Source organism: Pezoporus occidentalis, unplaced genomic scaffold (genome assembly GCF_034315485.1).
Source record: "Pezoporus occidentalis ecotype Australia unplaced genomic scaffold, CSIRO_AGI_Poc_V1 ctg374, whole genome shotgun sequence".
Lineage (NCBI taxonomy): Eukaryota > Metazoa > Chordata > Aves > Psittaciformes > Psittacidae > Pezoporus > Pezoporus occidentalis.
The window spans coordinates 1-14,566 of record NW_026915696.1 but is presented as its reverse complement, the minus strand read 5'-3'; the positions used below and the strand labels follow the sequence as shown (position 1 = coordinate 14,566).

The following is a 14,566-nucleotide window of genomic DNA, read 5'->3' as shown; positions in this document are numbered from 1 at the left end:
ATGTGCATATTACAAGGGCATGTAGGGATAGGATAAGGGGGAATGACTTTAAACTGACAGTAGGGAGATTCAGATTAGATATCAGGAAGAAATTCTTCCCTATACGGGTGGTGAGGCATGGGTTGCCCAGACAAGCTGTGGCTCCCCCATCCCTGGCAGTGTTCAAGGCCAGGCTGGACAGGGTTTGGAGCAAACCGGTCTAGTCAAAGGTGTCCCTGCCTGTGGCAGGGGATTGGAACTAGGTGGCCTTTAGAGTTCTTTAACTGTTCTATGATTACCCTAAGTAGTATTTTAATAATGTTGGTCATCATGCTTCTAATCCTCAGAATCTGCAGACTTTAACATATGATACCAATAAGCCAGGTGCTGTAAATAAACAATTTATTGTCTTCCCTTTTACTGACGGAAAAAGAAGGGTGGTAAGCCCACAGAAAAATTAGTGAAGCACACAGGCTGTCCTTCAGTCAGAGCAGGGAGTAAAGCTCAGGGTGTCTGGCATTTACTCGAACAGTAGATATAATAATAGAATCACAGAATCATAGAATAGTTAGGGTTGGAAAGGACCTTAAGATCATCTGTTTCCAACCCCCTGCCATGGGCAGGGACACCTCACACTAAACCATGACACCCAAGGCTCTGTCCAACCTAGCCTTGAACACCGCCAGGGATGGAGCATTCACAACTTCCCTGGGAAACCCATTCCAGTGCCTCATCATCCTTACAGTAAAGAACTTCCTCCTTATATCCAATATAAACTTCCCTTGTTTAAGTTTGAACCCATTACCCCTTTTCCTGTCACTACAGTCCCTAATGAAGAGTCCTTCCCCAGCATCCTATAATAGGTTCCCTTCAGATACTGGAAAGCTGCTATGAGGTCTCCATGCAGCCTTCTCTTCTCCAGGCTGAACAGCCCCAACTTTCTCAGCCTGTCTTCATATGGGAGGTGCTCCAGTCCCCTGATCATAACCATGGCCTTCCTCTGGACTTGTGCCAACAGTTCCATGTCCTTTTTATGTTGAGGACGCCAGAACTGCACACAGTAAGTGAGGTCTCACGAGAGCAGAGTAGAGGGGCAGGATCACCTCCTTCAACCTACTGGTTACACTCCTTTTGATGCAGCCCAGGATACGGTTGGCTTTCTTTTTTTCACACACTGCCCCTCATGTTCATTTTCTCATAAACCAATACCCCCAAGTCCTTCTCCGCAGGATTGCTCTGAATCTCTTCTCTGCCCAACCTGTAGCTGTGCCTGGGATTGCTCTGACCCAGGTGTAGGACCTTGCACTTGGCATGGTTAAACTTCATAAGGTTGGCATCAGCCCACCTCACAAGCGTGTCGAGGTCCCTCTGGATGGCATTCCTTCCCTCCATCATATCAACCAAACCACACAGCTTGGTGTCATTGGCAAACTTGCTGAGAGTTCACTCAATCCCACTGTCCATGTCACTGACAAAGATGTTGAACAAGACCAGTCCCAACACTGATCCCTGAGGGACACCACTCGTTACTGGTCTCTAGTTGGACATTGAGCCATTGACCACAGCAAGACATCTCACAAGTCATCTTTTCTGTCTGAGTGAAATATATAGCCTTGATAATATATTATACAGTCTTAATACCTATTTATAGTTCCACTGATTTTTCAAATAGTTACAAGTGTTTAAAATGAAAGGAAAAGTTACTAGTAAGTTTTCACAGGTTCTGTTTCCTTATACTATTTTTCAGCTACAGATACAGGTAGCTGATGTTTCCTTGGGTATATGAATACAAACCAATGCAACAGCAACATGTCATTGTCCAGCATAGGCTTTGCGAATATCTCAAGTCTGTAATTCAGTTCTCTGACTCAGACTTTTCTCCCTCTGTATCGAATCCAGCCACAGCAAGGGAAAGAATAAGTGACTATATACATTTATGAGACATCTCTAATTACACCAATTTCCAATAGTGTTTACAGAGTAAAGCAGGGGTGCTTTCTCAGCTGTACAAAGTGAGACAGAATAGTGTGGATGACTGGAACAAGGCCTCAATGGGACTGTATGTATAAGTAATAGCAAAATTTAACCTCAAGCGTTTTATATGAGCACAAAGTTTCACTGATTAGAAAATAGTGAAAGAACAGCTAACAGAGGAAAACCCATCCTTCCTAAGAGGTAACCCTGGTCTTGATCCCTTTGATCTTTCAAGTGAGGAGAATGGATTTTATTTACTCACTAAGTCAAGGCATTATTCCATTATACCATTCACACCTATTTTCTGATCTGCTGGCACCACCATGCCTTTCTGTTACTGTACCTGGCACTACAGACAATCCATTCAAGAAGCCAAAAACAAAACCCACAAATATGAATCTTAAATTCTAAAATGAAGCAGGTTCCAGTTATTTTTCTAATAAATTATGTTTTGCTTTCAAACAATTCAATGCTTATAGAACTACAAGATAGGAAAAGACTACAAAATTTCACTGACAACTTGTCAAAGTGAAAAAAAAACAAATTGCTGGCAATCTGATGTGATTGGCAGTGAATGGCAGCTTTTCAATGCATTTTACTCTAGGGATTAATTTGAAACTCACCTTTTAATGGCTTTTGGCAAGATCCACTAAGAAGCCTCAGAGACCAGGTGTGATCCAGGAAAGACATGGTAAGAATCTGTCACAGTCTCACCCTGTTTACAGAAGTCACATATAGTAGTATGTGTAAACGTAGTGCTAACGATACTAAAACAAGGTATACCTTGAAATTACATCCCACTGATGAAAAATGATAGGGAAATCATAATTCCTTAGTTACTAATTAACATAACCTAGCATTTCAAGTTAAAAAAAAAAAAAGACATAAAGGATCTGCCTTGAATATAAATCTCTTGCCCTAAATGCAACCACACACAAAGCTTATAATCAGTAACAGATTTCAGATTTCTTATCTCAAGGCCAATACTCTATATTTGGGTCATTTCCTTCAACCAGAATATGTCAGTTTTAGTGCTTGTTATTAGAGAAGGTAGGGATATAGTGCTTGAAGCTTAAAAGGCAGGAGTTCATGTTGCTTCCAATTTGGACTGAAGGTTGCTACCCACCAAAAACTGTGTGTTAAAGACTTACATTTAGTATTAGTTAATCATCACCCCGTAAAGGTTTATGGCTAAAGAAACTGATGTCCCTCATCTACTTAATTCAACATGGGCAGATTTTTTAATATTAAATATCATTACGTATTCTGTATGGTTATCCAGAATATGTATCTCTATCAGAATTGAATAATATTTTCATGAGCATTCAAGACAGATTAATTTTAAGGAGTTAAAAAAAGATTCAATTTTTGTCATTAATATTTTACATAGTAATTGTCTGTTTTCCTGAAAAATGGCATTTCTAAACTTAAAATTCTTCCTCTGTCATACAGCTTCCATAACTCATAACATATATCATGGATTTAACTAGTTTGTTTTTTTTTTCTCTATGGACACCCAGCTTTAAAGTTTCTTTCCATATTAAATTTTTGGCATGGAAATAAAATTTGCTGCTGAACTCCACAGTTAATACGTAAATATAAGTTTAAAAAAAGAAACGTTGGCAACATCATTCTGAGAAGAACCCTCCTTAAAAGGCATTTTCTTCTCTTCTACAGTGTTTTGTCTAGAAAATTGTGATTAATCTGTTTCTAGTTATGGCTCCATAAAATTTAGTGAATACAGTCTTTCAAGATAAAAAACCAAAAATTATTTTTCTTGATTAGCATTCAGGATCAGAGGGACCTGGTATCATGAATGTGAAGACAGCACATATTTTTCTGTCACCAGGCTGGCTGTTGGTTACTTTATAGCATTTTTGCCACTCCTGGAGTCTGCAGGACTTCAGCTGCCACTGTCTTATCCAAAACATGCTACTTCCTGGTCATTTGGAGTGTTTGTCCTGAATTCGAGCTTAAATTCCAAGACAGAGGGCAAAACTGAAAAAGGCAGGGTTGATAAATAACAGAATTTGGAATGTAAAGTATCCAAAAGTCCTGATCATGTCCCATGAGTGAAGATCTATAAAATTATTTCTTCAATCTAATGTTGCTATTTTGACTAATAATGTTATTTTGATTCTGACATATATGTTGGGACAGCATCTGGATCAGATCTTCTGGACCAAATCCTATACTGGCATATAACTGGCATGTAACTGGCATAACTCCATAGTATAAAACAGCCACTTAAAATGAGAACTGTTTTAGTGTCTACAACTTGGTACCCAGCCCAAGTACATTATTTTGTGTATGCATAATAGTACATAGATCCAGTAGTACATAGATGCAAGTATTGAATCTGTTAGAAGGAACTGGAGCAATAAAGGCTCATTATTTCTGTACTCTTTGAATGACTAACAGCAGAGAAAATGTGATGACACACAGAGTATGCTGTCAACCATCAGCCATAGAACAAAGTAAATCAATAAGTTAACCCACTTTTGCCAACACAGTTCAGTAAAAAAACATACAATTCAGTATATTTTTTGTTAAATCTGACTCTGTCTCTGCAGCTTTGTAGTGTATTCATCTTACTTAATGCTTGAAAATATAACACAGGCATGTTTCCAGAAGAAAAATCAAAAAACTGTGCTAGGATTATGCCACAGAAGGGCAGTGCAACTAATGCTAACAGCTTATTAGTCAACTGCATCATCTCTTATAACAGGAATCACAGGAGGTATATCACTATATAAAGGATAGTTAGAAACACGTACGAGTGGCGAATTAACTGCAAAACCCATTTCAGTTTTGGACTCTGAAGAGATTGTTATAGTGGAGGGAGGGGAGGAACTTTATCAAAATTATGAATTGCAGAAAAGATGGGCTACAGATGGCTCAAGTATCTTCTTTTAGTGCTTCCATAACAAGGAAGGCACAGCAGCAGCTCTACTTTCCAGCAGTAGTTGTTTTCAGTATGAGGTCTTATTAATATGTCCCTTCAGGCTGAGATGGGACACAGCTCTCCTGTATCCCCCACCCTCATCAGTTGCGCAGAGCAGCTGTATCTTGCACACAAAGCCACAGAGAGGCTGTAGGGATGTTCTTTAGGTATATGATTTAAAGGCCTTCTGGGAAACATGTCACGAGAGACTAATGCATGTCACTGAAATTCAGATTAAAATTATACTTCCCTTTGCATTCCCTTTAATTTCATGTTTCAAAGACTAGACTGTGAGTTACACTGATGCTTTATGAGCAGGTCTGTGGAAGATCTGCATCCACTGAAGCACAAAGAGCCTTCAGCAGTAAAAAGTATTTGTAATGTGTTTCTGCTACTGAACTGCTTGCTACTCTTGGCATATACTATAGCGAGTTAGTATCTTTTTAAGGGGCCCGTGGTAGCTACGTAAGATGGCTGGAGTCAAGCTTCATTAGTTTGATTGCATTTGCTTTCCAGCAGACAACTTTAAGCAAGGCACTAGCTGTACCACTCTATCCCTTTGCTCTTATGCAAGAGGTCAATGGGTAAGGGTGAGTTTTCTAGAAACTAGCATTTTATAATGCCGTTAAGAAGAGCTTCAGTGCACTGTGAAGCAGTGAAGTTTCCTAGAAGCACAGGAAGGTTTGTTTTCAATCACTGTAAACAAATACGGGGTTGAATTCAGATATCTGGCTTCCTGTGCAAGTACAATAAAACCCAGGCTCCTCCATTAAAAATGGCAGTAGCAACTTCATTAGTGCTGATCATCCACTGAAAGAACAGTGCAAACAAGATGACAGACAGAGATACTTAGCCAAATGGGCTTTAATATGACAAACAGCACTATGAAAACTTTATCCAGACACTATATGGTATAGCAAAAGGAATTAGCATGCAAAAGGTCCTTATTGCTAACTACATCAACTTCAGTTAGCAGTATCAGCAGTTGCAGCACTTTGGTTAAGTTAGTCTGCTAAAATACTCCACTTCAGAGGAGTAAGATTGCATAATACATGATTCTGTTTCCAGTAACATGAAGAGGAATTTCCCTGTACAATTCAATATTGTCATAATTTGATTCCAGTACTTTCCATATCCTCAAGTTTTCAGTATAGCAGGTGTTCCATAGAAAGGAAAAGATACTTCAGTCCTCCAGAAAAAAAAGAAGGGGAAGAGATTCTACATTCTTCCTCCTCAGTGCTCATCATTACTGTTAAGCACCCTGGGAACATAGGTGAGAATTATCAGGATTGATTTTGCTAAATACTTTAATACTTTTTTCTTTTCCTTTTTTTTTCATTTATATTTCAGAATTACTTCAGAAGAGGATGTTGACAAAAATTAAGAAAGGTAATTATGTTTACATTGTAATCTAAGGCTCTTATACAACAATAAGAGATCTAGCTTCTTTTGATAAATTCCTTATGTAAGCTATCAAAAGCAATCAAAAACTGCCATGTCAGACTAAAGTGAGTTCTTACTCCTAGCCTCCATTTGTTTCCATCGAAGACTTTGAGGACAGTTGTGGTCACTGAAGATGGTAGCTGCAATCTCTTCTCCCCCAAATATACACATCATGACACTTCAGTAAAGACAAAAGGACTCTGCAGAGATTCAAGCATTGCATAATTGGCCATGATGTGGAACTCTTATTATGTGTTTTGAGACTAATCTAAATGCTTCCTCCATTGTTAGAAAAGTAGGAAAAAACACTGTGAAAGAGAACTTTTCAAGCATTGCCTAGGTAGAAGCTAACAGAGGTTAGGACAGATCCCCTAATTACACACTAAGTCATGGAGCAAGTTTCTCATTCCTGAAGGGGCAGACTGTTTAAAGAAATTTAAATGCTAGATACCCAGAGTTCCTAAATAGCCAATGCTTAAGTACTGAAAAGAATCATTTGTCTGAAACACTGTTGGTCTGTTCAATATCCTTGTTAGGAACATAGGCTACCTTAAGTTTGACACTGAATAGAGCTTGTGAAGACTCACTCCACCCTTCCCACTTTAGAGATGTACCTGGATTGGGCCCAATGCTGGTATCCAGAGTTTCACATATACAGACTTGAATACGTTTCTTCACAAGGCAGCTCATCTTTCTCTACTTACACTTCTTCATTCCTCCTTGAATTGCTGCGCATTTACCTCCTCACAGAAATACTAGTATTTGCACATATGTTTTGAAATAGATTAACTACTTTATCTTTGTAGGATGGTCTTTGTAATACTTTCATACCGGGAGCAGGGAGGGGGGAAAAGGGGAAAGGAGTGAGCCAGCAGCTGCGTGGTTCAGAGTTACCAGCTGGGCTTAAACCATGACAGATGATTATTTTCTTGTCCTGTTTTCTACTGTCTGTCTCATTCTTAATGCGTAGAAAAAAAAAAAAAAAAAAAGAAGTAATTCCATGCTATGGAAGTTAGTACAGTTGATTTTCTACAGATGCTGCAGACATTTGGCACTCCTTTCTTTAAGGTCTGATGCTAGTTCCCTGTTTTTAAAGACAAAACAGAATATATCCCATTAAATTCAGCTCGTGGCTATCATCAACATCATTACATGTTTACTATTGTTTAGAGTAATGTAGTCATTGAGTCTCTGGAGAAAGATGTGGCATTTAAAGGGATAATACTAGTTTGTGTAGTTAGAATTAATGGTCTTCATGACCTCTTTCTCCAAAAGTGGCTATAAAAGTTAGCTGTGAGCTCAACTTATTTGGACTTAATTTCCTTTTTTCTGCAAGAGCCATTTTAACATTAGGATTTTCTAAATGAAGAACAGCTGCTTTTAAGAATCTGTCATAATCCTGTAGTCTACATACTCTTATTATTATCTAACAATATTTTTCTGTTATTTCACAATTGTATGCAATGTTTGATGAACGAATTGTTTCTGTAGCTCCTATTGTCTGTGAGCTCCTAATGGATGGTATATGGAATAGATATCACTCTGGTAGATTTTTGCCTGTTACCTGTCGGCATAGTTATCTTATTTCCATTTTCAGCCGAAAGCACATCTTATGTGCATAAGCACATCTTATGCAGCACAATAGGTGCTGCATTTGAATAGTAAGAAACATGAAATACCTGAGTTGTAGAATACATATACTCACTGGCAGAGAATGAAACTCTAGTGAAAAATCAAAATCAAGCTATTCAGGAGTGCTTAAAATAGTTGATTTTGTTACTTTATACAACAATGTTTTAATGGTTTAATTTTACATGAAATCTCTGAAATTTACATTAACTGTTCATGAAGATTTTTAACAATTGAAATACAAGATATTGACAATTATTTCTTGGAAAAACATTATGAGTTATTATAATGTTTTATATAAACATATGATGTTCATTAGCTGAATTTAATAACATTCTTATTCTAACAGGTTTTTAATAGATACTTGATGAACCAGATGTAATAGGATTAACTTCCTTGCAACTCCATAATCTACTTCAGAAATTTGCAAACTTCAATGTAATTATGCTGTAGTAATTTTTATTAAAATAACAGCACTCTGCACACTGTTTTTTTTCTCAATATTCTTTCAAGTTTCACAGGTGAGGCCTTTACATGCCATGTCTGATACAATTGTCCTATATGATGGCTAAGTACACTCCTCTCTTCAAGTCAGCTCAATCAAGAATCATACTTCAAAGTATCTGCTAGTGAGAATTACAGGATACCTCTGTAAATATTTAATTACTGTTTTCATTAATTTCTTTCAAGAATACAATTTTGATAAAAAATTGAATATGTTGAGAAATTGACATTTGGGGATTATTGTATGGCTATGTGGTTTTCTCCTCTAACAGAAGTCATTGGCTGACATTGTAGTTAGTGTGACTGCAAACAAGGAACTGGGACTGAAAAATGATCATAAGAATAGGTGCTCTGTCTCCCAGTTTCATGTAGGCAATAGACTGTACCAGACAAAATGTTAGATTTTTTTTTTTTTGCTCTTTCTTTAGAAATTTTTCCTTCTCTGTTAACACTGCTTTCTGTATAATTCACACAAACATTGACTAAAATGCCTACATAAATTACAAGAATGTGTGCGTAGATTCAAATGATCCAGCTGAGATTTACATCTCATTTCATTTCAAAGTAAAAACTAATTTTTACCTTAGAGCTTTAACGTAAGAGGACACTTAAAGGAATCATTAGCCCTTAATTTGCAAGATATAATTTACCAGCTACTTAAAAAGAGAATAAAAAGCAATAAAAATATCCCTCTAATGATCCGGCATAATAATGTACTGTTATATGTAGAACAAAAGCAGTACAATAAAGCAGCAGTTACTTTACATTTGTTCTTTAGTCCAGAGTTACAGGTTTATTTTGTAAACTTCCTCCAGTTCTACTGTTGCCTTGGAATGCATGTGGATTTTTTTCTTCCCCCACCCTGTTCATCATTCACCATTGTTTGTAGAAAAGCCCAACTTCTGCTTTCATGAGAAAGACCCTGGAATTTGCCGAGGCTATTTTTCCAGGTACTTCTATAACAAAGAGACAAAGTTATGTGAAGTATTCAAGTATGGTGGGTGCCTAGGAAACCAGAACAACTTCAAGAATTTGGAAGAATGCCAGACTACCTGCCAAGGCAACTGTAAGTTGCTGCCCTCATTAGTTTTATTCTTGTATAAACAATATTGCATGTTATACAATGGTATACAATATTGTATGTCAGGCATGTTAAAAAAGGCAACAATAGGGTACCCTGAAGTGGCCATAATTTATATTTGAAATTAACATTAATTATACATACATTTGAAATTAAAATATAAACTAAACCAACTCGTAGGTACTATTAACTGTAATTAATATTACACAACTCCTGCTTTTTTACTTAATGTAAAATTTGCCAGCTGCTTGGCTTTATAATATCATAAAATACTAATTTATTTTTTTAACACATACATCTGCATATACTCTTTCCAGACTAAGTCTTGTAGTGAAAAGAGGTGCCAGTATAGGGATTCATTATTGCTGTTGCTAGCTTCCCACCAAAGTATCATGAGAAACCTGTCCCTCACTTCTGAATGATTTGGATGTTCAACTTAGGCTACAGAGCAGCCATTCAGGCAGATCATAGATCTTCATCCACTTTATTGTCCTTCTAGTTCCTATGAATTGCAATCTGACATGATGCCTCCACATAAATTTGTATAAATACTCAAGAAGAAAGAAAGGATTACGGGCCATTGCCATAGTTTAAATACAACAAAGTTTTTACCTTAGTGATATTGAGTCATTGGTACCAATTTGGGTTGGTACCAATTATTTTCCTTTCATTTTTCTTTTAGCATATTTATTGCCAATTGTTCCAACTGAAGAGCACCCTAACACTGTGAACAGCAGTTCCCCGGTAGAAGAACCCAACCAGTTCCCTGGGATTTTTGGTAAGAATTTGCTTTTGCTGTTTATAGTTATCCTTCTTTATTGCAGATGTTCCTCGTCCATTCATTTTCCCATTTATTTGAAGATACATATGTTATTTGAAATCTGTAAGCACAGTGAAGACAGAAACATTAAAAATAACTTCATAACCATTTTTTTGTCAGTAATATGTATTTTGAAAAAGGCTTACAATTGCAAAGGTTAGAATGTCTGCTAGTTACATGAAAACAACCTTACCAACCATGTTTGATTTAAAACTTTCATTGGTAAAATTAAAGAAGAAAAAGGAATCCATCCCAAAGATACCTCATCATATGAGTTTCCTACACTTTTGGGACTCAAAGAAATGCTTGCTGCCTTTTAATGGTATTAATACTGGAATGGAGCAAAACAAATGGGTACCAATCGAAAGTTATTTTCAGAGCTTTGGTGTGTCTAGATAACCATCGCTTAAAGTTTCACATGCACCACTTTTTTTTTCCTTTTAGTAAATTTGTTGCCAACTGCACCAAATGAGAAGTCAAACACTCTGAACAGTAGTTCCCCAAAAGAGAAGCGCAACCAGTTTCCCATTTTCTTTGGTAAGAATTCGTTTTTTCAGTTGTTAGCTGTTTGTCTTTCATGTGCACGCTGGGTTGCTTTTCCATTTCCACCCATTTTCCAACATACCTGAGACTAAAGAATGGGCTTTGATCCATGTCAAGTGTTTTCATAAGCAGAGAAAACCAAAGATACATTGGTACTTAGAGATCTTACATAAATATCAGAAGGTGGAGGACTGACCAAATCTTGTGCTCTTCTGAAAGTGTGTGTTTCCTGAAGATCTGATAGATACAAAAAGAGCAAAAGCAGTGATGCAGAGTTCTTTTAGTCAATATTAATATTTTTGTGAGGATCTAACTGGAAGTTGATTTAAAGCTCCTTTAACTCATTAAAAAAAAAAAGGGACCATATTTGGATTTTGGGATATGGCACTGTATATTTATCATAATATGCTTTCATTTTCACTAAGATAATCTAAGTGAGTATGAATAAATTTTATGTCTGCTTCAAGGTATTATTTTTGCATTACGTATTATAATGCAGATGTGAACTTTACTGTAGAGTGTTAGGTTTTAAGTTTCTGCATCTGGATGCTGTCCACTATAGATGCTGGTATTTGCTCATACTGTAAAAGGTACTTGAATTTGAGGCATGTCATTTTTGATCCACAGTTATGCAAGAGGAAACAACAAACAGTTGGAAAAAGCCTGAGCATTCTTACCAAGTATTTCTGTTATTTTTTTGCATTTACACTTATTTGTACTTCTGGGGATTGAGTGATGACTTACAGACTCATTGAGGTTTTTGTGTTTCATATGATCTGTAAGATAACATTCTTGTGCTTTTTGCTTAGAATGGTGTGTCTAATAAAGCTTGAATGTGTGTTGTATTCTATTCTTTCATTTTCACTGTGATCCATGTTAACTGTTGGGTTAAGGTAAGTTTCTGTGATAGTTGGATTGTTCACTTACCACATACAAAACATCAATAAACACTGTTATTAAAATGACTAAATATAAACCAGTAAAGCTTTTGGCAACTTATTTTACTGTAAAATATTTTACTTATTTAAGGCCTGGTAATAAGTCTAGGGAAATAAGAGCATACATGTTCCCTGAAGGTTTTCACTCATAATATGCATCCTCAAAATTAATCAAGCAACAGGGCATGATTCACTGTTTTCTCAGAGGAAATTGAAGGGTTCTTGGTTGCTTCAGCAACAATGAATTTTCTGGTACAGCAGATTTTCTGAGGCAGAGATGAGGGTAAGAGAAAGAGAAGATTTGAAGGTTAGTGGAAGAAAGGGTCTGCGAACAGTGGTGAGTGGAGTCAGTGTAGCTGGATGGTCAGGTAAGGTATATGACCTTGGAAGGACCAATGCATTTCAGTGGAAAGTCTGAAGGCCCCACATGTTCTCCCCTACTATATAACCTTTGTCTGTCTTGCACTAGCTTGCCATGTGCAGCCAACTCCTGCTATTCTGTTCATCAGACTGTAGCTTTCAGGCTGCTGGGATGAGCTAAAATCTTGTGCTTTTGTGCAATCCCACTACAGAGGGAGGAAAGTATAGGGCGAAAACTGACAGGTGATTTCTCCATATAGACATGGAGCACACAGCCTCCATTCCTGGTATTAATAGAGGCAAAGGTGTAAATTGAAGTAGAGCCACCTCACACAAACATGCACTGTGACTCTCCCCTCAGTGAGAGAAGAATCTCGCTTGTGCCTCACTTTCCCACCTAAAAGTCCATTTGAATCCAACCTCTGCGGCACCCGCTCTCGGCTGTCCAGCAGCAGAGTGAGTAGAGCACGAATGTTTGGCCTCTGCTCCCACAGCCAAAGAGCCAGGACAGAAAGCTGGTGCTGGGCCTCTTCTGTAAACAGCACATAGGAGGTCAGGATGGACTGTTTGGGAGGGAGTTGCGGATGTCCATCTTCTCAAGTACAGGCAAAGTCACTGGTCTGCCACTATAACATCAATTTTGCATGCATATTGACCTGGCTATATATCTACATGATACATATACATGACCACCATTAAAAAAATTTTGCAAGAAGTTGTGTTTTATAGAATACCTGACCTCACAATTGAAATGCTATTTCATCTTGATTTCAGGAAAAAAATACATGTTATTGGTGTTATGTATAACTCTGACATCAGATTATTAGACTTAGATGTTCTTGATCTTCAGAAAATTAAACTCTTCAGTTAAACTCTTCTTTTGGCTAAACAAAACATCATTTTATTTCCTGCATATAAACATGAAACTTACAATGCTGTCTCTCAGCAATGAACTTTCTGCAGAGAGTGAAGTTGTTCTGGTCTTTGCTGCAAGATCTAAAATAACTTTTATTCTGGGAAAGTTAAGAGAAAGCGAAGCCAAGAATAACAGTTTTCATTTTTAGATTGTACAAAGTGTTCTATGGTAGGAAATTACGAGCATTATACTCTACATTTGATTTGTGAGGTCTAAGTGGGGTGCAGGATCAAAAGTCAACTCAGCAAATATAGAATGGCACGCAGAGACAGTTCAGGGCTGTATCTTTCGCTGTTATAAACTGACATGGTTCTATTTGCTATAATGGATCTGCTGTAATTTATACCTATAGAGCACTGTCAAGTGCAGGTGACTCATTGTTTCTGTAATAGTTTGTCTACTTGAAGATTCTTTTCTTTTCTCTCTGCTGCAACCAGAAATGAGATACTGAAGTCTAAATATATCGAAAATTTGTCAATTAATCTGAAGCTTCTTGAAAGTCACACACCTGTGTCTAGTGAAACAGAATACAGTGAGCATTGTTCCTCATCCAGATCATTTCAAACTTATTTTGTGCTGTGATGAATTAATAATTGTTTGTCACGCCACCACAGATAATCCTGAGAGATAATGATTAATGTTGCAAGGCAGAGTTGGGATTATTTTGATAAATGTGAGTCTATATCTGAATAGGTATGTTTCAGAGATTCAAAAGTATGATCAGGTCATCTTTTCACACCACAGAGGAGTGTACCTGGGATTCATGAAAATGCTGTACCATAAGAATTAAAGCATACATGTTTAGAGATTGTTTAGGTAGCAGTGAAGGGTCAGGTACAGAAGTCTTATAGGTAAAAACATAGCCTGCTTTTTGTCTACTTTTATTATTTCATATAACCGGTTTACCTATTTTTTTCCAGAAATGAAATATTAAATATTGCAATTTTGGTCTTATTCTCTCACCAAAACAAAATCAGTCCAAAACATCTGCAAATTCAAATAAGAAAAATAAAAAAGTAACATAAGGATAAGATAACAGAAAGATCTACACTGTATTTTGCTGTTGTAAAACCTGAAACTCATTTGAGAAACCCCTGCAGAGCTAGTTGGGGAGTTCCACTTCCCGAGCTCAGCTTAAGATGGGTTCCAAGACCTAATGTCCTTCAAAAGTTTTTGATGGAATTGGCATGTTTCTGAGGAACATTTTGTATTTCATTGTGTTGGCATTTTCCAGAAGTAAACTTCACACCTGTAAATGTTTGACTAGCTCAGCTTGGAAGCTTTCATTTGTCCTTTGCTTGTACTAATTGTAAATTCTTTTTTCCCAAGCTTGTTCATGACCTGATTCATAATGAATATATTTGGCAAATAATATATATAGCAAATCCGAATTTATGAGCTTGCTGTTGGATATTTAAACCCAGTTTCAGTTAGG

General features: G+C 37.0%; 1 protein-coding gene across 1 annotated transcript in view; it reads left to right on the top strand.

Moving 5' to 3' along the window:
- LOC134170453 (tissue factor pathway inhibitor-like) overlaps positions 1-11,901 on the top strand; it is a 36,843-nt gene extending 24,942 nt beyond the window's left edge. Inside the window, exons 4-9 of the mRNA XM_062631809.1 lie at positions 1,879-1,899; positions 6,248-6,286; positions 9,363-9,539; positions 10,237-10,332; positions 10,819-10,911; positions 11,545-11,901. Of these exons, the coding sequence (XP_062487793.1) occupies positions 1,879-1,899; positions 6,248-6,286; positions 9,363-9,539; positions 10,237-10,332; positions 10,819-10,911; positions 11,545-11,672 (554 nt within the window). The 3' untranslated portion in view covers positions 11,673-11,901. The remainder of the gene's footprint in view (positions 1-1,878; positions 1,900-6,247; positions 6,287-9,362; positions 9,540-10,236; positions 10,333-10,818; positions 10,912-11,544) is intronic.
- Positions 11,902-14,566: the final 2,665 nt, after the last annotated feature.